Raw genomic sequence first — 25,469 nt, 5'->3', positions numbered from 1 at the left:
AGTGAATCCTACTTTGCCAATCCTCCCCTCTCCCTCTAATGCTCCTCTTAAGCTAGCCCTTTAGAGTGAATGGTATGGGTGACACAATGTGGCAGTTTATTTCAACCAAACATAGCAAGTAATGCATTCAGAAATTTAGTGGTGGAAAGGAAAACAAACAAAAAAAAAAGAGAGAGAGAGAGAGAGAGAGCTGGGTATTCATTCCTCCTTCATTAATGGCATAAGGCAACTAAGGTTTAACAGCATAAATCAAATTAAATAGCCCAGGGATCTGGTTTGAAAGTTGCCATTTTAATAAAAGGGAGACAACTGGCAGGTTGTTCAGACTACAGACATTCTCTCTCTCTCTCGTTCTCTTCCTCCTCCCCTGCCCTCCCTCACCACCACCACTACCAACTGACTTCTCAAATGGAACTTGTCCTGCACTCATTTTGGAACTCCATTCAAGCCACAGTGGACTTGAGGACTTTACTGAAAGCAAATGGACAATAAATGTAACTATATTACCAAAGGGCAATGGCGTGAGGGGGAAGCAAATAAAAATGACTACATTGTTGATATTGGTCAAGTAGACTTTCCCCTGTAAAATTTCCAAGAACACTGGGGTTGAATTGGAAGCTTCATTCATTCACAGTAGATTTTTTTAAAAATAGGCTTTCTATCCTATCCCCCATTCCTGAATATAGCATAGCATCTCATTCTTTTCTTAGCACTTTACTGGAAAGCAGATAAGCTGTTATTTCCTGCTCCTGAATAAACACATTTTATTGAAGAATTGTTCTGCCAATAAGAGGGTTAAATAATTTCAGCACAGTTGTTGCGGGAAGATGTGGTGGCCGAAGAACTAGCTTTTTTCTCTCCAATAGAATGATAATGTAACTGGCATCAGAATTTCCTTAAGCTCCATAGGTGTGATGTTCTGAGCTCTATCTGGAGAGGACAACAGTAATTCCCACACAGACATAGAAATGTGCTTTTTCATCCAATAATGTGTGTTGGGAGTGGAGACAGAGACAGAGACAGAGAGACAGAAAACTCTACAAGCACAAGGTTAGGACTCTATTATTTTAGTATCACTATAACTTTACTACTGTTGGGGCTTATTTCTCACCAACACTAATAGAAAATTATTTAGACATCTGCTGTCTGTGCATTATGCTTGGCCTAAGAATATAAGATGACTTCAGGTTTCCAGTATCACCTGCCTTTTATCCTTACAAATCCAATGTAATCTTTCTTGCATCATCACAAAAGGTCTGCACAAAATAAAGGCACAGGCAAATAAAATGTAATGGTTAATAGCATCACTCTCTCAAAACTGCTTATAGTACCACAGAGGAAATCTTTATAAAATCACAGCAAAGTAAACAACAATTAGTCATTTTTCTCACTCTCCTGAAAGCTTTGGAGCAAACAATCCTGCCCAGCTTGTTATGGAAAGGTACATTTATTGAGAAGAGCATTTTGCAACATTATGATCTGACACAACCTCAAAACTATGGTAATCAGCAACTCTCTAGATACAGCAGCAGGAACCTTTAGCCTTGTCCAAAGGTGTTAACAATGCAGTACTAATGTGACACAACACTAAATGGATGGCCGAATACAAACAGAGACCACTCTATGTATAGGAACCTGCTTTCTTCCTCTTTTGCTTAAGCCCCCTCCCCCCTTTAAATTATACTCCTAAGGAAAACATTATCAAACCCTTATATTAAAAGTATTAGAAGCAGAAAAGAAACACACTTTGTAAAACATGTTTTGGAATAAAACCAGTAAAGCCAAGGCAGATAATAGATAAACTGCTAGCAAAAGATTGAAAACTTTAATGGTTTTCACTATGTTTACAGCATGTCCTTTTCCTCTAGATTATCTGGTAAGAGTTAAACATGGACTAGTCACCTTTGCCTGAGATCAAATTGACACGTCTGGGGTACATTGCAAGCTGCAAGTTTTCTGTATGTTTCAATAACAGCTTGCTACTGAACATTTTAGACTCTTTCTCCTTCTGAACCTTTAGACAGATGAACTGGGTCAAAACGATTGTACTGCATGTCTATAATTTATGCCAGAAGAAGAGCTCTGTGTAAATTTGAAAGCTTGTCTCTCTCATCAACAGAATTTGGTCCAATAAAAGATGTTACCTCATCCACCTTGTCTCTATAATTTATGCCATTAGTTTGTTTTCTCTCATTGCACCAGTAAAGAAAAAGGGCTGTCCTGATTTAAAGCTGTAAATTCAATTCAAATGGGAAAGTGTTAAATCCAGAAGTGCCTTTGGTTCATTAACTTCCATGTTGATTTGACACGCTCTGTAGTGCTTGGGCAACAGACTCTGCTAGACAACCTATTCCTAAGCAAACAGTGTTTTGTGTCATAAACCATCTGGGGTGCCAGGTATAAGGGCTACTCATCTAAAGTCACCTGATATACTTGGAAATTTTGAGGTGCAGAACTAAGAAACTTTTCTTCATTACAAAACCCCTTTTGCTAGGCTAAGGAGATCACCACCAAAGGAATGATGGAAGGAACAAAATTTTGGCTGAGGTAGTTGTTTTCATTATTCAGCTGAAGAAAACCATTGGATATACAAGCTTTCAAAAAATCTATGGTTTTTCTAAGGTACCAATAAAAGTAATACCATTCATAACCTGGACAGTGCTCCCTTTCAGATAGACTCTATAGTTGCAAAGCTAAGAGCCAAGCAGATGGCTGAAATCTGTTTTGTATAAAAAGTGTGTGTGTGTGTGTGTGTATATGTTAAACTGCACTCTTTGTATTCATATTCAGGCCTAGGTTTTAGCCATCAAAATACTGGCACTGAGGCAATCATTAGCAGCATTTTAGGCAACTGGCAACTAAGGTATTCACTGTTTTCCACAAAATGTTCAGCTAATATCTCCCAGATGTATAATTAAGACAAAAGATCATCTTCTTAACTTGATATCAGTGCTTTGGATGGCCTTTCAATAGTCATTGTCTGCGAAAAGCCATTTTATTTTATTTTTTTAAATAATGCTCTTAACTTTTATTCTATTCTATTTTTCTTTTCTTTTTTCTTAAAAAAACAAACAAACAAACAACAGCTTCCCTTATATCGGTTTCCATATCAGCCTCCATCACAACATATTGATAGCAATATAATTTATCTCCACAGTCAATCATTGCAGTAACAGTATCAATCGGGAGTTTGGGTAACCTACATTGATACAATTTTGCCTTTCTTTTTTTATAAACTCATTATAAAATAATATATTTTATTTAACCTCCCCAGCTATATATAGATGTTTAGATCAATTCTGTGGGTCTGGAGAAGTTTGGTTTCCTTATAGAGCAGTGGACCACTTCAAGAATCGATTCCTAAGTCTGCCATTCATATACTGTGTAACTTTGGGCAAGTCATTTATCCTACAGGTGTCCAGGGCCGGCTCCAGACCCCAGCGCGCCAAGCGCGCGCTTGGGGCAGCGTCCCAGCGGGAGGGCGGCAGGTGGCTCCGGCGGACCTCCTGCAGGCATGCCTGTGGAAGGTCCGCTGGGACCGCGGCTCCGGTAGACCTCCTGCAGACGTGCCTGCGGAGGGGCCACTGGTCCCGCGGCTCCGGTGGAGCATCCGCAGGCATGCCTGCGGGAGGTCCACCGGAGCCACGGGGCCAGCGGATCCTCCACAGGCACGTCTGCGGGAGGTCCGCCGGAGCCGCCTGCCGCCCTCCCGCTGGGACGCCGTGCTGCCGTGCTTGGGGCGGTGGAAATCCTAGAGCCGCCCCTGCAGGTGTCTCAGTTAACTTATTAATAAAATGGCTTGTTTATTATTATGAATCACAACAACAATATAGTGAAAGGAACAGTGGGGTTCTGGCCTGAGATGGAAGCTCCTAGGCTCCACCACAACACAAATAAAAAATAATCCTTATACAGTGCCTACCACAATGGGGCATTTAGGCACTACTGGACTACAAATATAACATTATTGTTAATGCTCTTGTTATCACTATTATCATCATCACCTTCTATCTGATGCACACAGCTGTTTGTGAAGCTTAAGAAGCTAATATTTCTAAAGCACTTTGAGATTGGCAGATTATAGTTCCTATAGAAATGTCTCTCAATGTTGATGGAATCCTGGCTTCATTGAAGTCAATGGGAGTTTTGCCACTGACTTCAGCGGGGCCAGGGTTTCACCCTGTGATCTTTGATAAGTCACTTTATCATTCCACCTTGTTTTACCCATCTCTAAAATGGGTGCAGTAATGCAGGCCTGTCTTGGAGGGGCGGGAAAGAGGCTTAGTTAACTAAGGCCTATATTTTCAGACGTGACCAGTGATTATGGATGCCCAAGGGGCCAAAGCACTCAAAATTAATGACCACTTTGGAAAATGTTGGCTTTACTGGCCCTATCCTACAATGAGCTCTGCATGGGTGGACCCTTGGAACATCACAGAATCTGTTATTATTATAATCAGTTATCTTGCAAGGAGACCCTTTTATAGAGCTTCTTAAACAAGACAGCTCACTCACCCAGGTATAACATTTAGAAGCTAAACAGCTCGAATCCAAAGATTCTGGAGTTTGTATCCACTGTTTTCAACTGTATTTTGTGAGAGAATGATACAGCACAGATTAAAGCCAAATCTACCACCATCATTCATTGATCCAGTCCTACATTGCAGTGTATTCCTGCAAATTATTGCCACTGGAAATGCAAAATATTGAAAGAGAGGTTATGGAAAATTTCTTACATGGTAAGAAAACAACTCCTACCTTTTAATAAGCTTCTGTCACATTCTTCATTTTGGGTCTTTGTCACACATTTTAAAAAGCAGATATCAAATATTTGGATGGGTGAGAACCACAATATATTTTGTACCCTGTAACGTGGTTTCTGCTTTTAAGTTACTTAGTTTGCTCATAGTGGCTGCTTATATTGCTGCCTTTGGAAAGTTATTCTCACATTAATTACAATCTATGTAAAGAATATTTTTCCTGTAGTCCCCCAGTGTCTGGTCCTAAGGTTGTAAAACGTATGACAGCTTTTGTACCTATGGCTGGAGAGCGTAATTGTTCTCCAAGATGAGTCCTTTACTTGGCTGTAAGTTACATATACACTCTTAATTTATTGCTTAAACACTGCATGTTCTGCTACCTATATTCGGTTCTTAAAATTTGCATGCAGGTAGGGAATTATTTTTGACACGTGCTCAGAAAATTGGAGATGTTAGAGATGGTATTTTCCCCCTCTATCAAAGTAGCTGAAAGAATATCTAAAGCTGTAAATATTCTTGGAGACTTAATGCTATTAATTATATTCCAGAGCCCCTGTTTTACATATTTAAGTAATTTAAATATTATATTTCATCTTGTTAGAATGAGACCTTTAGAAACAGTAATTGGACTTCTAGAAATCTATAATTTGCAGTTCTCAGGATCTTAAGAAGGGGAAGAATGGTTTTGAGGTTAAAGCAGAGGACTAGCAGGCAGTATCGCTGGCCTCTTTCCCTAGATATGCCAATAACTTTGCAACTTTGTTCCTCAGTTTCCTCATGTGTTGGCTGGGGATAACAGTGATATTTTATTGCTAGACATCATGGAAGTATTGAGAATTAATTCATTAATGTTTCGAGTTCCTAAAATGAAAGGCACTATACAAGATCTACTATCCACAATAAATCAGTGTCTATAGCTATACTTTATTTTTTTAAAGGCTGGGAAGACACAGTTTAATCAACCCCGCTATGTTACTGTGGGTTGAGGAAATAGACCTACAAATGTATATGCATGCCCTACTGTACCAGCACAAACATACATTTGTGCCTGCCAAACAGTCATTCACTGACACAAATCTGCATTTTTGCAAGTACACAGGTGAACATATAACCAGTGTGTAGATTCTCTATGTGAATTCCACAATATGACTTTAAGGCTGAATTCTCATTCATGATCGATATCATGGATCCCTTATCTACACTATGATTCTGTCTCATGCAAAAGACATTGACATTAGTAAAAGTTCTGAGCACTCAGTACGTTCTTCAGGGTACAGTCCCTAGTGGGGCTCTGATCCAGGAGTGCTATTGCAACACAAACAAATAATCAACAACAACAATACAAGTGCAGAGTGTGCATGAGATTTATAGGGCATATCTAAGAGCAGTGTTTTGCCCTTTAGTTTGTATGGCATCTTATGCAAAACACTTTATTCCATGTTTTATTTAGTTTATCGTGTTTGGGTTTTAATGTTTCACACCAGTAGAAGAATGAGCATGTACCATGTAAAGACAATCCAGCAAAATTACACCAGTTTGTAACAGAAGTGCCAAAGCTGGAAGGCCCCCCAGCTCTATCAAACACACTAAGAGTACTTGTGCCCCACAGAGCCCCTGAGTGTGTAATTAAAATTTAGGGGAGAAAATACCACAAGTACAAACTTTACAAAAGTTTTTAGAAAAAAATATTTCCAGGTGTTTTTTTTTAAAAAGTGAATTTAATGAAACTGCCAGGTTGATAGCTCTGAAAAACAGAAGTCTTCTTTGTAGCCGCAGGACAAATAAAGCATGGGCAGTGCTAATGCAAGCCAAGCTTTCCCCGACACAACTCCGCCAAAGTGCCTCAAGCCTGACATAGTCAGACCACCTCTAAGGGTGAGAGGGCACTTTAAGCTCCGTGCCCATTCTTTACATGGCCCCTCTGCTGAGATAGTGAATACCCTAAAATTGACATTAATCTAACACACTATGGATTTTTATTTATTTATTTAAAATTCCGGCCTTTCACACTGTGATGCATTTTGCCACATCACATCCAGCCACAGCTGTGTCTTTTTAGGTTACTCTAGGGTAAATGGAACATAAACCTAATGCAACCAATTAACATGACCTATTGAAGTAATATATAATACAAACACACACACATACACACACAGTTTTTAATCTTGCCTTCATATTTTCACCATAGTTACTTTTTAAAACATAGTTATCTCCCAAAGACCTTCAAACAATGAAATAGGAGAGCTTGTAGAAAAGTGTCATTGGTTTACAGCCAGCAACTTCTCTTTATACTGTTGCTCTTACTCTATCTATTGTGTGGGCACTGGCAAGTAGCCCTAGTTGCTATTAGCCAGATTATTTTTATCCATGCAGTATGAAAAATCCTGTGCAGTTAATGAATGAACTATGGTACAGTAGTTTACTCTCATCTTCTTAACTCCAAGAAACTAATGCATGTATGCACTCAGCACCAAAGAGACAATGAGGATGAAAAATCCTACAGGTTCTCCTTTACATTTCCTAGTTAGAAATTATACTAGTTATAGACAACAATCTTAACTATGCAAATACATACATACATGTACATGCAAACTTTATCACCACTAATAAGGAACTCTGATTTTTCTGACAAGGAAACCAAAAATATCTATTTACTATGCTTATTTTTTGCTCAAAAGCATTTCAGTTCAAGGCATGAAGAATGGAAAAAAATATTTAGTAAAAAGTCTTAAATTTAAACACACAAAATAATTAGCACAGGTAACATTTTATGATATCTTTAGAATAAATAGCATCACTTAAACCACACAGACACTCACTTGCTAGAAAACCAAGCAATAAATAAAATCAATATGAACTTTCAGGAAACGCAAAAGCAGAAGTACATTACAAACTAAGAGTATAATTATTATAGATATCAATGAGCATTTGTTCCTTTTAAAAAAAATTAACACAGAGAATCTGGAATCCTGTAGGTCAATTTTTAAAAATGTTTTTATTTAAATTTAGCATATCAAGCTTTTTATGTACAAATTGATTTATAAATATTACCTAATTAATCCTCACAATATACTTTTCAGGGAGGCAAGTCCAATGCTGATTTCAAACTTCTAAAATGAGCCAGGAAACTCGCTATATTAATTGTAATTCTGTCATGTTTTACAAATATAAAATGATTACATCACCTTGCAGAAAATTAATAGGTCTCAAGCAAAGTGACAAAAGGTCATGATGTTCAAAAATGTCACATATGCCAAAAACTAAAGCAAAGAGGAAAATGTTGACAAGTTTCTCAAAAAATAAAAAACAAACAAAAAACCCATCACAAAAAAACAAACTAAACAAATAAAACCACAACACACCTGGGCAACTCCACTGAAGTACAGATTAAGATGATTCTAACAGTTAGAACTCAATTCAGGTCCTTTTTTTTAACCCACCAACCTTCAGAAATATATACTTTTTATATTAATTACCACTTTCTACATCACAATTCCATTCAGTCATTACATTATTTTAATATACAAAGGTCCCTGCAAGCAGCTCTCACCAAAATTCTTCAAAATCTTGTCTAAATTTGGTGTCTCTCTCAACAACTAGTATGTGTAGAACTTCACACTGTCAAGAGGACATATGGGCTCAGGAGCAACTTTTAGTGACTCTTGCTTCTCGGGCTGACAGAGGCTGTGATCATTGTAGAGGTGACAAACTCAATCTCTTCCGTGGAGGGTGCAGTGCACACTGTTCTCAAGTACCCCCCTAGTGGCTGGCTGAAAGTAGGTATTGCATGATCTCCAAAGGAAATGTGAGATGTATAAAACTTATACTACGACAGGCTACTCTGTAGAGTACGAGGGGGGAGATAAAACATGTAGGACGATAAATATTAAAAAATAGTAGCCCTGAATGAAAGGGTGGGTGAAAAATCCATAATCTCCCACTTCAACCAGTAATTTTGTCAGGTATATCTATGAAATGGCGACAAAGACTCACTGATATAAGCTCATGTCAGGTATGGTGCTCAAGATACCTAGCAATGGTTTATCACCCAAACCAAAAAGTTAAACTAACAAACTTATCTTTTTTTTTTAAATGTTGTAGAGGGGAAAAGATTTTCATATTCCTTAATCTAATGATCCGACTGGAGTTTGTTTTCTTTCTAATTCAGTTTTAACTTTTCTATATTTAAGAAATGAACAGGAGTTTATATGGTGTTTCAGTGATACACCAGATAAAACCAGATCTAAAAACATTTTTTTTAAATCCTTGTTTCTACATATGCTGCTTGTTAAACAAAATCCTTATAATCATCAGAGAAGTACTACCGTTATTGACTAATTGCTGTGAACTCTTCTTTTCACTTGACTATGGTGTCAGGTATTCACAGGCACTGCATAGTTGTATTTGTACAGGTAAAACATGGCAACATACTTTCTTTCTTCTTCCACTTATTGATTAATTATGTTTAAATCATGACTGAACAACAATTGATTAAAAAAAAATAGCCAAGAGAATGTCAATCTCATTTTTGCAACTTAGTTCTGAAAGCGGAGATATTTGATATGCATATAGGTAAGTGCCCTACACAACATTTTAAACAGATGGCTTAAAATATATATAGTAAGAAGAGCATGCAAAGAAATTGAGGTTTTACCTGTGGATGATATTATTTTTCTTAAATATATATTTGTGAATGTATCATTATATTTAACAGAAATTTATGTCTATCCTACCAAACAGCATTGTGGCTAAGTAATACAACACGTTATCATTATGTCTTTTAATATGCCTTTCATGCGATATAGCTATGGATGCTAGTTAAAAGCTCCCTAAGAAATAGTAAATACTTCATATGCTTATTGTGTTTAAGATCTCCGGATAACAAGAGGAGGAAAAACAGTTCTTATCACGTATAAAGGTACCAATAAAACACACTATGCACATAAGCATCGCAACATGCTTGGTGGTGGTGGAGTGTGTGTGTGTGTGCGCGAGCGCGCATTAAGTAACTCTTTGAATACAGATGAGGAGCCAGCCACCCAGAATCCGGTAATGGCAAAGTCTTGAACCAAAAAATACAACAGTATGAACTGTTCAATTTGATGTGTCGCTTGTCAGTCCCCTCATATGTAAATCTACATTCTAAGCGTAGTTGGTTATTCAAACAACTTGTAAATTATTGAGATGTTAATAAAAGTCTATAATCAGTTACAGTCAACTTCTTCCCCATAAAGCATAAGCACAACAAATGAAATCTGTAAAGAACATTAATGAACATTCTGGAAATGTATTATTCCTTTCGTCCTATCACAGAAATATAAAATCAACCTAATTTTATTTGGGCAAAAATTGTTATCTGAAACTTTCCACTTGAGTTCAATTATTCCTCTACTCCCAGACCCTTACACCTAAATAAACAAACAGGAAAATCATTTTTTGAAAACAAATCAGTAGAACATAAGTGACATCCAGTTCAATATTGGTAAAATCTCAAACTTTTTTTTTTTAATCAAAGCATAACATTTTTTTTATTTCTACAGGTAGATTTTACAAGAATGAGACATTCTGGGTTTGTTTGTTTTTTACAAAAACTCTCAGCACAAATAGTTTAAGGTGAAGACTTTCAGTGTAACTTTGGTTCATAAAAGCACTTATGAAATATACAAAGTTTCCATTTAGGAAAATGATTTCTCCATTTAACAGTGTTGGTACGACCCCAAAATAAATTCAGTGGGAGTCTGAAATGTCTCTTGCAGCATAGCAACTAAGTGTTTTCTCCCCTCAGCAGAGACTTACATTTACACCCTTGAGCCCTTCCCTTTCTACAGACTGTCTATCTACTCATGTAATTTCTAGAGCAAGCACCCTTTTATTCTCTCTCTACCTTTTGTCTTCCTTTCTTCCTGAGGAAATATTAACCTACCCTTCCTTCTTCAACAAACACCACACACTTCTTTACCTTGAATCTACAAAAAGATGTCACTTTGTCATGATGCCTAGTTTAGCCACTCTCAAAGGCTACAGAAAAATGTAAATATGCAGTATTTAACGTTGATTTAAGAATATCATACACAAGGGACATTGTTAAGAGGTTACTTTATTTTTCATTTACTAGATTTTATTAGGACATTAAAACTTTATGCTGGGCATTTTTGAGCTCTTAATCATTCTGCAAATTTCAGTACTGTTCATGATGGTTCTAGCTACACTTGCTTTATTTCTCAAGGATCTCAAACCTTCGATTGTGGGTTTACCTTCTGTTTTCAACAAACTTTATGTGATTTTAAAAGATCAAGGCTATTCTTCTGAATAATTTGATGTGGATTCTAAGTGCCACAGGTGCACCAAAAAGTACATCCCAGCAGTCATTTACTCCCTAATAAGTAGACAGATTCCAGTTATAAATTTCTCCATACATTTTTTTCTGCAAGCATTCTCCTCCTCAGTTTATGCTTTCTGATGATCCTTTTGATTATACAATGGAACCTCCATAAATAAAAATAAAGAGGTGCAAGGAACTTCTCAGTAGAAACCAAAATCCCTAACACTTAAGGAACGATTTATAAATTGTACGTGCTAATTTACAAAACCTAGTGCATGTTACTACTGCTGCTGAATTAATTAATGCTTGTTTATTCGCCTGACACTGTGGACCATTTTCATTCCTAGTGTGTATCAGAAATGTCCATGATAAACAAGAGAAGTCTCCTTCGTTCTAACCCCTCGATTCATTAGAAACTTGGGGTGACACTTTAAAGTTTCTAAACTGCTTATAGTTACTAGGGTACAATGAAACATGAACAATTCTCCTTAGGGCAATGGTGACAGCGAAAGAATAACTACTCTTCTGCAGTACATATACACTCTGAGAACTAAACAGCAAACAGCTCTACATGCTGAATTTTTACCTCCTTGTAATCTATTACACAATCAGATAGGGGCTTGTGCATGTTAGTAACAAAACAGAAGCTGACCATGTGGATGTGACAGGTGGGACCCCAGAGTGTGGAGAAAACACACTCAAAGTATTGTACTTGTTGAGAATATAACTGCTCAAGAAGCAGCCTCCTATATATGGTACATGGATATACATGTGAACTGTGTGTGTGCGCGCGCGTGTGTGTATGTATGTTTTTATGCCTGTCTTTTGGTAAATATAAATACACTACATGGGCAGTATCTGTTGTGTGTGTGTGTGTGTGTGTGTAACTATAGCCAAACACACATATACAATGTAAACAAATGGTAATGATTAACAGAGATATTGGTTTGTATTACTAATTCCAACTACAGAGGAAAAATGGTAAAAAAAAATCATATGTTCCGAGGTTTCTTTTATATTGCTTATCTTTATTCCTTGAAATCATCTGCATAGCAAAAAGAATAACAGTTTATTGATTATTTAAATAGATTTTTTAAAAGAGCAAATCTCTGAGCTCTAAAAATGAAATGTATGCCTTGAGAAAGATTAGGGAGAAATTAGTTTTACTACTATGGAAAAAGTTAGGTTCAAAACGAAGAAGAAAAAGTCATGCAATGAGAAGTCAAAGGGAAAAAAAAGTCCATCAATAAAAAAATGAAAAGACTATATCTGTTTAATAGACTTACACGTATTCTATTCATCACAAAGTTCAAAGAACAATCTAATAGCTTCCTTACAAATTTCTGCCTTGGTGAAGTACATGGAATACTTTTAACCACTGACTGCGTGTGCAAGAGAAATCTGTTTATTGTTATATTAGCTCAGGGTTCATCACTATAAACAGTAATAGTTTCCCAGGTACTCTAGCTAACTTAATATAGTACATATGAGCAAAAGCAATCTTTACTCTTCTATCACAATAAGAAGAAACTATAGAAAAATTTCAGGTATTTTAAATAGAGCTGACAAATGAATTGTATTAAATAAAATCTTTTATGTAGTTCAACAATTCTAGTGCCGTTTTCTGGTAAGGAAGTGTTTTAGTCACAAAAAGAGACAGAAAGTGTTAAAATAGTTCTTGCTTTTTTGAATTTCCTACTTAATTCATATTCTTCTATTTTTATTTTTCTTCTTTATTTTAATCCCAGCATTCTTTCCTGTCCTTTCACTGCATGCATGTTTTTCTGCCTACTTAAAATGTTTTCATCTTCCTTTCTTTCTGTGCCTTTTACTATCATATTCAGTAGTTTGAGCGATGAACAGCTTGACTTAGCATATTTTTAACCAGCTGGTCTAGCACCTAGCCTGCATTGCATAGTCAGATACAACCAAATGTTTATACAGAAGGTAGCTTTCATGAAAAAAAAAAAAGCCTAAGTAACATGCATCCTGGCGTTCTTTTGTTTACTAAATGAAAAGTTTGAATTCTTTGTTAAAGGAAAACAAAGGCCTATTTATAATATTTAAAAATTAAGCTGGAGGGGAAGGATATTGGATCTTCAGTGGAAGTGTGTACAAATGTATGAGAGGAGGCTTCAAAACACAGTTTAGAAGAGGCAGATTTAAGTGAAATCAGTATTACGCTCTGGAGGTTACAAGCCACTGCCAGGGATAGCAAAAAACTTAATTCCAAATGTACAAGGCTCTTACTTTAGCAAGAGGGGGGAGGGAAATAAATAGGTCACAAATCAAAATTCTGCTTTTGACACTCAATGAAAGAGATGCTGGCTAAAACTTAGATTCAAGTTTCCCTTTTTTTTTTTAAAGATACTTAAAAGCTGATCTATTGACAGAATGTTGTGATGTTAACTTGACTAAAAATAACAACTTCTGTTAGATCAACAAAATGTCATGTGCTTTACAGAGTGCCTTCCAAAGTTTTAGGGAAGAATCAGATTGGAAGTTAAATCCATGGTTTCACCCATAACCAGACACCTTCTCTATCACCCCAGAAATCACTTCTTGAAGAGAGAGAAAGAGATGCTAAAAATTAGGGCATTCTGCATCAAATATTGCCTCCCATATTTTAGTACAGTGGCTCAGAGAAGGAGTGTGAGAGAGAGAGAGAGAGAGAGAGAGATCATGATAACGTTCATTAAGATGCCCATTAGGGATCTAAACACCACCAGAAAAGCATCACTGGTGAAGCAGTTTTAAAGGACTTTGCACATCCCTTCAATCTGGTTCAGGCAACAACAACCACCACCACCAAATGATCAGCAAACTGACATGTAATCTGAATTGCAAAGATAAAGCTTCTCCACCGAGCATTCTTTTGGGGAGCATCTCACCACTGATACAGAGACTGCTGCAAAAAGGGAGTTATACTTTTTCTCTCTCTCTCTCTCTCCCACACACACACGCACGCACACACACCACTCACCTTTCAAACTCCTGAGGTAAATCAGGGTCAGTTAGCATGCTGGAAAAGCACAATTTCCCTTTGTCACAGCAGCCACCTATGATCGCCTCCAACTGAACCTGTCAAGTGAGTCCAAACCTTCTAAACCGATTGATTTTCTCTCTCTCGTTCTCTCTCCCACCCCCCTCTCTGAGCTAGGACTCCTTGACCAGTCTCTTAAAGGGGTAGCACGCTTAGCAGTAGACACTGTTTATAAAACTCCCCCCACAGCGGAGCAGCATGCTGCGGCTGCAAAGCACTAGGCAACCTCAGGGTGCCTGTCCTTTCCTTTTAATTCTGTCCTCCAGTCACCACAAAATGGGAGAAGTCAACTCATTTAACGTCCATAACAAGAAAAGAAGAAAACCCAAAACCTGTAAACCAGGAGCGAACCCCTGTGCTGAGGCAGATCAGTGGAGAAAGAAGATAAAACAAGAGCAGCCTGATTAAACTGAAGCTGTTATCAACTCCCTCGGAGTTGAAATAAGGAAGAAAAGATTAGGCACATAAAAATGTAACCAAAGGCATTTGTACTCAAAGAATTTCCATTCCTCTCCTCTCCTCTCCCCTCCCCCCCTTTTTAAGTCTCTCTCTCTCTCTCCCTCTCCCTCTTTGGGGAAAAAAAAAACAACAAAAAACAATCAGGCATTGTTCTGAGGGAAGAAAAGCAACTTTGACAGATTGAAATATAGCAGAGGCCCCTTCAAGGAAACCTGTAAACAACTTGTCACTCACTCTGTCGGTCTCACTGTTAGCTCTTGCTTGCCACAAAGTGCTGCGAACCGTCCTGGCAACAAAACCAAAGTTTCCTCAGCTCCAAACTCCATCAAACAGCCCTGGTGTGTGAAGGGGGAAAGGTATCCACATGCCAAAACAACACACACACACAGAGCACAAAAACAACAATAAACTTTCAGTCTGTCCTCTGGGTTTTTGTTTTTTTTTTAAAACCCTTCTCTCTGAGCAAGTCAAAGGAATCCCTTTGCTGTGGATCTCTTTAATTTCCTCTGCCCAGACAGCCACAGATAACAAGGTGGACAAACTATGGTTTTAGAGAATCTAAGCTGGCTGGCAGAGCACAGCCTTCATAGCAGTTCCAATTATCTAGATAAAAATCTGGCAGACGAGGAAGGTAATCAGGTAATGGACCTTTGACATGAAATGACAGAGGCGCGCGCGCACACACACTTACACATACACACATGCAGAGACAGTGACTGGCCAGTGCACTGCAGCATCTGGTCAAATAGTAACGCACACGCACACAGTCACACACATAGAAGACAGTGTGAATGCTCCACATCATACACACACGGAGACAGAGAGAGGGAGAGAAAGAGAGAGACCAGCTATCCACTCCTACTGGGAGGGTTCATTCTGCACAAAAGGCTACATTACAGAGCCCGCCCCAATAAGGAAGGGGGGGGGATGGGGGAAGCCTTCTATTGTCGGGAGGGCAGGTCAGTTGATTAGATTTTCTGTGGAGAATTCCACGAGGAAATTCCCTTCAAAGCCGAAGTGATTAACTGGGGGCTATTCTGGAAATGGAGCAGACAATGGCTCAATAGTCTGCACGGCCAATGTCCAGGCTGGCACTGAACTCACTTTAAAAATAAATAAATAAAAAAGCCAGAGTCTCTGTTCTTTTACACACACAGCATGGTCACACTAAAACCTCTATTCCTTTCCTTCCAGCTTCCCCTCCCAGTTAGGGTTGGTTGGGGTTTTGTTGTTGTTGTTGTTTTTAAATTTTGCAGCTGGACAACTTTAAGGGCCTTTAAAAGCCACAAGGTTTTAACCCCACAGCAGGGTCCATTCCCTTCCTCACTTCCCCCCACCCCCCACAACAGGCAGACAATAAGTTTACTTCTTTATATCCTTTTAAAATAATGTGGTCTTTTAAACTTTCTGTGTATATTGTAAAACTGTACACACATGCGCACACACACACGCACACAGAGGGTATACACTATGGTGTAGTATCAAGGCTTTATCGGCATGAGTCTGGGATGCGGCTTTAGTCACGAGTAGTAACAAACCCTTGTGAGTTACGCGTATCTTCCCAAATGAGCATTATGTCACTTGTGGGAGCAAAACACTGGAGCTAAATTTGCAAAGGCACCTTCAGTGTAGTACAGAAAAGAGTTTCAACCAAGCCTGTCTTAAATCTGCGTCATACATACTGCAGCATTCAGAGCAGTCACGTAGAATTTGTCAGCTCCTGGCATGAGGTAGATCTAATGGCTCCTCACTATGGGGCAGGGTAAACTGGTTTCCTTGAGTAGCCCCTGGCAGATAATATTTTCCACACAGGTTCATTCACAATAAACTGACAACTCTAGTTAATATGTACAAGATTTTTTGTTTGTTTTTTAGTAGTAACCCTTCTAGGATAACTATGAAACAGATTTTAATAGAGGGGCAGCAGCAGATGGGGAAAAATAACTTTGCACACTTTGCATTTCATCTGAGGATCTGAAGCCATTTTAATTAATTAAGTCTCACATTACTCCTTTGTAGTAAATAAATATAATTATGCCTCCTTCTGATACCCTTAGTTGTGTTGAACAGTAACATACTCCACAGGGAGACCCACCAAAATCAGCAGGGCTCTGTGTGGAGTAAGGTCCTACTCAGTATGAATATAGGGATGAGAATTTGGCTTTAAATGAGGAAGCAGAAGTACAGAGAGGTTAAGTAACTAGGCCAAGCTCACACAACTAGTCAGTGGCTGCATTAGGACGAGAACTCAGGATCCTTACTCCCAGTCTTCTGCTTTAATCAAGCAATAATAGTGCCTCAGCTGATGGGGAAACAGCTTCATACCAACTGTTTTGTTTTAGAAATTCATGTTTCCCATCTTGCACATCTGCAAATTTCAATAGTGTTTCACCTACAATGGCACTAAAGTCAACTGCTTTGTTAAAATGGTTAAAAGATAGTTCACCCCCTGGGAAGCTGGCAGAGCAGGTGCCAGCTCATGGCAAGGCCCCTAGACCTCAATGAACACTGACAAATGCACAGCTGGAAACCAGTCCAACTCACCTGTGTGTTAGCATTGTTAAAATAGATGTTAAATTGATAAGAATGTGTTTAGTGTTTAGACTTGACGAAATACCCCTATGAGGCTGCATGTATTCATCTCACATATAACATCTGTTGTCCAAGGTATGAAGTCATACTGAGTGTTTGCACTGTAAACCTCTGTAATTGTATAACTCTCCAAAAACAGGAAAGAAGCATTAATTAGCATAAAGTGCTGGTCCTGCACACAAGAAGGCACACTGAAACCAAATGAGCCATCAAAGGATAAAGACCTTGTTGATTGCCCCCTGCCACACACACACGAAGAGAAGACAGGCGCCCACACTTGTTCCATCAATTTGAACTCTAGTGGAAGGGAATAAAAATGGCTGAGCAGAAGGAACTGTATCACCGTGCTGCTTGGAATTTGGAGAGGGCAATAATTCTAAGTGTAAGCAAGGGATCCCCAAGCTGCTTAGCATAGGTTAGCCTTAAAGGACACAGAAAGCTTGCATATTGCAGTAGCTTTTATTGCCTTTTGAAACCTCAGACTAACTCATTGGTGTCTGCAAAAAAAACAGGAGTACTTGTGGCACCTTAAAGACTAACAAATTTATTGTAGCATGAGCTTTCGTGAGCTAAAGCTCACTTCTTCGGATGCATAGAATGGAACACACAGACAGGAGATATTTATACATACAGAGAACATGAAAAGGTGGAAGTATGCATACCAACAGGCAGAGTCTAATCAATTGAGATGAGCTATCATTAGCAGGAGGAAAAAAAACTTTTTGAAGTGATAATTAAGATGGCCCATAGAAGGTGTGAGGAGAACTTAACATAGTTAAGCTAATGATAGCTCATCTCAATTGATTAGACTCTGCCTGTTGGTATGCATACTTCCACCTTTTCATGTTCTCTGTATGTATAAATATCTCCTGTCTGTGTGTTCCATTCTATGCATCCGAAGAAGTGAGCTTTAGCTCACGAAAGCTCATGCTACAATAAATTTGTTAGTCTTTAAGGTGCCACAAGTACTCCTGTTTTTTTTGCGAATACAGACTAACACGGCTGCTACTCTGAAACCTGTCATTGGTGTCTGTATGTTTACCTGCTTTAATTTTGTAAATAACTCTCATTTCTTTTTCTTAGTTAGTACATCTTTAGTTAATTATAGGTTCAGCTACAAGTGTTGTCTTTGGTGAGAGATTTATGGTAAAATTGACCTGGGTAAGTGACTGGCCCTTTGGGACTGGGAATAACCTGAATACTGCTGTGATTGTTTTTTATATAAGGGACCATCTATCACAAAAGCAAGCTTGTCTAGGTGGCAAGATAGACCAGAATACCCCAGGGGACTGTCTGTGACTCCATGTTAAGGCTATTGTAGTGCTTGAGGAGTTCACACTTGATTCTGGGTTAGTGAAATCTAGGTACAGTATAGAACACACAACCAGTTTGGAGTTTGTGCCCCGCTTCTTAACAGTCTGTCCTGAGTCTGACACTCACGGTCATGAGCCACTCTAGACTGCGTGACAGCCCCTACAGGTACTTGTCAAATGTGGGTGGCTCCTTTTTAATTGGTCCTTGGCCATACTTTGCTGCTTCCCGAGCTCTGCTCTCCCATTTCTCAATGCTGCTGTGCTCCTTCTTTCTCACTGAGCATGGAGCAGGACCTTGGACGGACCAGGAAAAGTGGAAGAGCCAGAAGAAGAAGTAGGCAGCAGGAAGCTGCTCCGTGGGAAAGCCTGAGAGACAATTGACCAGGGCAGAGACTGGGAAGTAGGGAGAAAGTAGAGCTGGAGACCATTTATTTGAATGCCTCTGCCTTACCCGGTCCTCACTCCCTATTATCTAGCTCCCTTTTATTCCCAGTTATGGTAAGTTTCCCTGATAAGTGCAATCTCTCTTCCTAGGATCTTGATTCCTGCCTCTTCAGTTTCTCCAGATCCACTGAGCTCCCTCTCCTGGTTCACCGAGAGGAAGAGAAGCAGGGCCCAGAAAGGAGCAGAAATGTTGCCACTGCTATCTATGTCCCTCCACCTGTCAAGCCAGTTTGTCTTAATAATGTGCCCAACTGCAATCAAAAGGAAGAAAGAAAAATTCTGAATAATTAATTTAAGAAACCTCTGAAAAATTAACTGAATACTCTTTTCCACAAATCATACTGTCACAGTTTTAAGCTCTCATATCTCAATAGCTGCCACAACATGTAACAAGTGTTGTATATCCCATCGGAAACCAGACGAGGTGGGGAATTCCCTGCTCTTCTCCAACAATAGAACATTCTCATTCCTAGCTATGCTGTTTCACATTATATTGGACCTTACATCTGTCAACTGGTGCAGACCTGAACATTGCCCATCTAATATCTTAGACCAGTATATTTATGGAGGAAAGAAACAAACATTTGTAGGCCAACTGCTTTGTTTGTTTCTTCATTTTGTTTTGTTTTTAAACTGGGTGGCTATTGGAAGGTACCCAGAGGTTTGAAATGTAACAAGTAGTCTCACCAAAAATGGATCTATAGACAGAGTGTAATAGAGGCAGTCAAAGGTGAATGATAAATTTAAATTTGTATGGTTCTGAAATTTATCACTAGGATATCACCAGACACAGTGGAAGGATGGATGGACAACATAGACAGACAGACTAAAATATGGATAATTCTGGAAGATTTCAAGGATAAAATATATAAAACAATGACACAGAACTGAAAAATAATGCAGTGTTCATAAGGAAATAATTCACAAGTAGAACTGCAACAAGAGCAGGATTTTCAAAAACAGGCAACAGTGGTCTAACTATGCTTTCATTGAAGTCAATTGCAATGTTCCTATTGATATCGATGGGAGCAAAGTTAAGCCAACCACATTTGAAACCCTTAGGTACTTATATGGCCCACATCAAGACAGGACATGGTCACCTTGTAAACTAATGAAATTATTCTCAACACATCCCTGAGAGGCAGAAAAATGTAATTTATAACCATCTTACAGATGGGGAACTATAGCACAGAGTGATTAAGGGTCAGATCCTCAGCTGCTGTAAACTGGCATAGCTATTGTCAAGAGAGCTTCACCAGTTTACACAAACTGAGAATCTGACCTAAGTGACTTTCCAAAAAAAAAAATCACACAGGCCATCACCCAAGACCCAAACCAGTGCCTTAACCACAAAATTATCCTTCCTCTTCCACGGGCTGTTGCCTCATTCACTATCCCCCCCACACAAACACATAAGGGTAATAGGAGATAATTTGGATAAATGACTGAGGAAAAAAGGAAGATATATAAAATATAAACATCCATATAAGAAAATCATATATTATACAGGTTATAAATACCACAACACTTGTAAACTGGGGGAATGTGAGCTATGTGTGTTCCATATATTTGTACACAAGCATACAGAAGAAAAGAAAATCCTTGACTTGAACAAAAATGTTCTTAAAATTGTCAAATGATAACACTTCAGATCTGTGTCTTTGGCAGATACTACAATGCAGTAAGTGAAGGAAAGTGCTGGAAAAAAGCGAGCTTTTCAGTTTTTGTTTTTTTCCACTGAAAGTTGTAATAGAAATCTACAAAGTCCAAGGAAATGTAAGATGTTCCATAGAATGATCTACTGGAAAATTCTCAAAGCAAATATAAGAAACCCTACAGATTATAAACAGGTTTTCTTTGCTAGGCTTAAACCCTATGGATCTACAGTTTTAAATATGGACCTTTCACATTTCTGTCCAGATTTTTTTTTTGCGGGGGGAGGGCGGGATGAGAATGGGGTGCGGTTGACACAATTTTCTACTCGGAATATTTTGCAACCAGTGAATGCTTAATTTGTAAGATGGGAATATTTATTACAATATAGATGGGATCATATATTTAGGAATAGATTTTTCCTTCCAAAGTGCATGCCTAACTGCCATTTCCATAAACAGGAATTAAGTACCTATGTAAGGGTAGAAGTTAACTCTTAGTAATATAATGGATTTATTCTGTTTGAAAATACATAAGTGCTGAATCAGGCTTCTGTAGTGTTGGAGAAACCAAGTGCTGAATGGAATACAGCAAAACGTGTGAATGGGTGGGAGGAGTATTGAAATTATTTTCATGTTTACAGTTTTTCAAATTTAATGCAATTTCTTTAAGAAAAAGAAAACCATCTCAGTTGCAATTGGTAACAAATGAAGCCATCATTTGTGAGCCATTTACTCAGCATTTCAGCAGGGTCGTCTATCACCCATGAAAAACTGTACAAGAAAGAAGGGGTACTATACTTATGGAGAAAGGACAAACCAGTGAGTTTTCACTAAATCTGAATCTTTATCCAAAACTGAAATGTAAACTTTATTAAGGGTCTCAAAACATTTTGTTGAACTTTCTAGTCATTATTTTTCATTTAGCCCAGCTCTGCACACTCAGTTTCTGTCCAGGCTCAGAGGGAAAACATCAATTAGAAAGTGTCTAGCTCAACTGGAACCAAGAAATAATGGAAATTTCATAGAATCATAGGACTGGAAGGGACCTTGAGAGGTCATCTAGTCCAGTCCCCTGCACTCAAAGCAGGACAGTATTATCTATACCATCTCTGACAGGTGTTTGTCTAACCTGTTCTTAAAAACTTCCCATAACGGAGATTCCACAACCTCTCTAGGCAATTTATTCCTATGCTTAACTACCCTGACAGTTAGGAAGTTTTTCCTAATGTCCAACCTAAACCGACCTTGCTGCAATTTAAGCCCATTGCTTCTTGTCCTATCCTCAGAGGTTAACGAGAACAATTTTTCTCCCTCCTCCCTGTAACAACAACAGTTTATGTACTTGTAAACTGTTATCATGTCCCCCCTCTGTCTTTTCTTCACCAGACTAAACAAACCCAATTTTTTAAATCTTCCCTCATAGGTCATGTTTTCTAGACCTTTAATTATTTTTGTTGCTCTTCTTTGGACTTTCTCCAATTTGTTCACATTTTTTCCTGAAGTGTGGTGCCCAGAACTGAACACAATACTCCAGTTGAGGTCTAATCAGCATGGAGCAGAGCGGAAGAATTACTTCTCGTGTCTTGCTTACAACACTCCCGCTAATACATTCCAGAATTATGTTTGCTTTTTTTGTAATAGCAGTACACTGTTGACTCATATTTATCTTGTGATCCACTATGACTCCCAGATCCCTTTTTGCAGTACTCCTTCCTAGGCAGTCATTTCCCATTTTGTATGTGTGCAATTGATTGTTCCTTTCTAAGTGGAGTACTTTACATTTGTCCTTATTTAATTTCATCTTATTTACTTCAGACATTTCTCCAGTTTGTGCAGATCATTTTGAATTTTAATCCTATCCTTCAAAGCACTTGCAATCCCTCCCAGTTTGGTATCGTCCACAAACCGTATAAGTGTACTCTCAATGCCATTATTTAAATGGGACCCCACTTGGTATGTCCTTCCAGCTTGACTGAGAACTCCAGAGAGACGTTAGCAGCCAATGGTTTTCCAGCCAGTTATGTGCCCACCTTATAGTAGCTCCACGTAGGTTGTATTTCCCTAATTTGTTTATGAAAAGGTCATGCAAGATAGTATCAAAAGCCTTATCAAAATCAAGATATACCACATCTACCACTTCCCCACATCCACAAGGCTTGTTACACTGTCAAAGACAGCTATTAGGTTGGTCTGATATGATTTGTTCTGAACAAATCCATGCTGTTACTTATCACCTTATCATTTTCTACACGTTTGCAAACTGATTGCTTAATTATTTTTTCTGTTATTTTACCAGGTACTGAAATTTAGCTGACTGGTCTATAATTCCCTAGGTTGTCCTTATTCACGGGCACTATATTTTTATAGATGGGCACTATATTTGCTCCTTTTCCAGTCCTTTGGAAACTCTTCTGTCTTCCATGACTTTTCAAAGATAATTGCTAATGGTTCAGATATTTCTTGAGTCAGCTTCTTGAGTATTCTATGATGTATTTCATCAGGCACTGGCAACTTGAAGACATCTAACTTGTCTAAATAATTTTTATCTTGTTCTTTCCCTGTTTTGGCTCCAAATTGTCTCCAATACATTCCAAGAACTTGTTGGATAATCTGCACCCTGCTGTGTTATTTTCCCAACAGATGTCTGGTTACTTGAAGTCCCACATCGCCACCAAGTCCTGTGCTTTGGATGATTTTGTTAGTTGTTTAAAAAAAGCCTCATCTACCTCTTCTTCCTGGTTAGGTGGTCTGTAGTAGACCCCTATCATGACATCACCCTTGTTTTTTACCTGGTTTTTCATGACAGAACCTGCTCTCAAGAAACCTCCAGCCCAATCTAAACTTTTCAATACTTATCCAAACCAAACCTCAGATCCTTTTGCGGTTCGTCCATCACTAGTTCATTCTGCCCTCATTGTAAAAGCAAGCAAGGGGGCGTTTCATATATATATAATGTGGGATACTTTCATACATCATCTTTTTTGCTTAGCTGTGAATGATCCAGGTATTATCCTCTAGAGGACATACAGATATGGGAATAAATGTTCCCAGAGGTGCCCCAGAAAAGGGGGGTAAAAGCAAATAAAACAGAAAAAGAGGGTAGAGAGAGTGGAGAAAAATACAAAGACCTCGTCCAAACAAGTGAGTTTCTCCAGCAATTCCATCTGCCAGAATAATTTGCCCCTTAAAAGTAACTAGCATAAATTAAACTTGCAAAGCCATTTGAAAATATACAACATACCTCAGCCACCAGCTCCTTACAGGGATCTAATCACATTGGAAATTACACTTCTCCCTGCATTTGTTTTTCTAAAGTAACTACTGTTAAAAGTAACCCCATATATTATAAGTGCTGGAAATGTGGGGAGGGGATATTTTAGTTTCTTTACCTTGTATAATGAGATCACTGTGTACAATCTGTTTCAGTGGTTCGTCTACATAGTCAGTTAGTGGGGTTGTCTGTGTTAGTTTTTCAGACAGAAAAAGTTTGAGAGAAAAACATTTAAAAAATAAGGAAGTTATTCTAAAACCAACAAAAAATGGGCAGGTGAACTCCTGGATACGTGTGGTATCTGAAACTACTTAAAAACTGACTAAATTTCAAGCTGAAGCGAAAACCAGTTGGATTTCAACATTTTGTGTTTGTTTGTTTTCTTCTTTTCTGAGTGAAGTTTGTTCTCGTGACAGGTACCATATTGGCAGAAGATTAAAAGAGTTATTATACATTTATCCAGAAGGTTACACTTATCCACAGATTTAAAGGTTAAATTTATCTTTATCTAAAGGTTAAACTTATCCAAGCTTCCCTAAACTATTCCAAAGAGTCTCTATCTTGATGTGAAACGATTGCTTCTTGAGGGACAAAGCTGTTTAGCCACCATCCCCATTCAATACTTGGCCTCTTGGATGAGAATACCAACAGGGGTGCTACTTAGTGCCAATTCCTATCACTGTTATGTGATATAAGCACCTATCCTTAATGTAGGAGAGGGATAGCTCAGTGGTTTGAGCGTTGGCCTGCTAAACCCAGGGTTCTGTGAGTTCAATCCTTGATGGGGCCACTTAGGGATCTGGGGCAAAAATGAGTACTTGGTCCTGCTAGTGAAGGCAGGGGGCTGGACTTGATGACCTTTCAAGGTCCCTTCCAGTTCTAGGAGATAGGTATATCTCCTATTATTACTCGACACTGGCCATTAACTCATTTAATATAGACAACCAAACTCCCATCTGAAGAAAATGACTTTTGATTCATCTTGGGTCTGGGCTGTATTTCGATTAGTGATTGGAGAAAGAAGGCTTTGTATCCAGTCACCAAACCCATGCAGTCTCCAACAATGTAAGTTTTATATATCTATAAAAGGAAAAAATAGTTTTAGGGTCTGATCCAAAGCCCCTCCAGATTAACAGGAGTCTTTCCACTGCCATTAACAGGCTTTGCATGAGGCCTTTTATGAACATTTCTCATTAGACTCCTTCTAGGCTTCACCACCACATTCATGTCACTTCTCTGTTAAACTTCACTATGTCCTACTGCAGCTATTAGCTAAGCAGGGGGCTTGGCAGTGCTAAGTGGTAAATCCCACCATGTTCTGACATTTACATTTCCAATCTGATTGTTTTTTCCACTATATTTTCCTATTTCTAACCCCTGCAACAAGCCCCCAAGGATCACAGGCTAAGACGCCATGAGGGTTAACTCAATCTGTTGACCCCCTGAGGTAGACTGAGGTCCATATTATTTACAGTGCAGGTGTGTTTTGGACAAGACCATAAAACCTAAATTCTGTCTGCTTTGTGCAGCTATTGAAGATTCATAATGGCAAAGTTCATTCTTGCGTCTTTGATCAAAATTCCCAATCCCCATGACGGGCAATTGGCAGC

The 25,469-nt window shown here is 38.5% G+C and overlaps 1 protein-coding gene across 6 annotated transcripts in view; it reads right to left on the bottom strand.

The window, feature by feature from the left end:
- SOX5 (SRY-box transcription factor 5) overlaps positions 1–25,469 on the bottom strand; it is a 918,538-nt gene that overhangs the window by 350,528 nt on the left and 542,541 nt on the right. The window contains exon 1 of one of the 6 annotated variants that reach the window (XM_044993190.1): positions 14,819–15,254. The exons of 4 other annotated variants lie outside the window; for them this stretch is intronic. In XM_044993190.1, the coding sequence (XP_044849125.1) occupies positions 14,819–14,910 (92 nt within the window). In that variant the 5' untranslated portion in view covers positions 14,911–15,254. Of the gene's footprint in view, positions 1–14,065; positions 14,183–14,818; positions 15,255–25,469 lie in introns of those variants that run through there. One more of the 6 variants, XM_044993198.1, reaches the window with a different exon arrangement.

This window comes from Mauremys mutica, chromosome 1 (assembly GCF_020497125.1).
Source record: "Mauremys mutica isolate MM-2020 ecotype Southern chromosome 1, ASM2049712v1, whole genome shotgun sequence".
Taxonomy (NCBI): domain Eukaryota; kingdom Metazoa; phylum Chordata; order Testudines; family Geoemydidae; genus Mauremys; species Mauremys mutica.
Note: the sequence above shows the minus strand (reverse complement) of the source record. Positions and strands in the feature narration are given on the sequence as shown.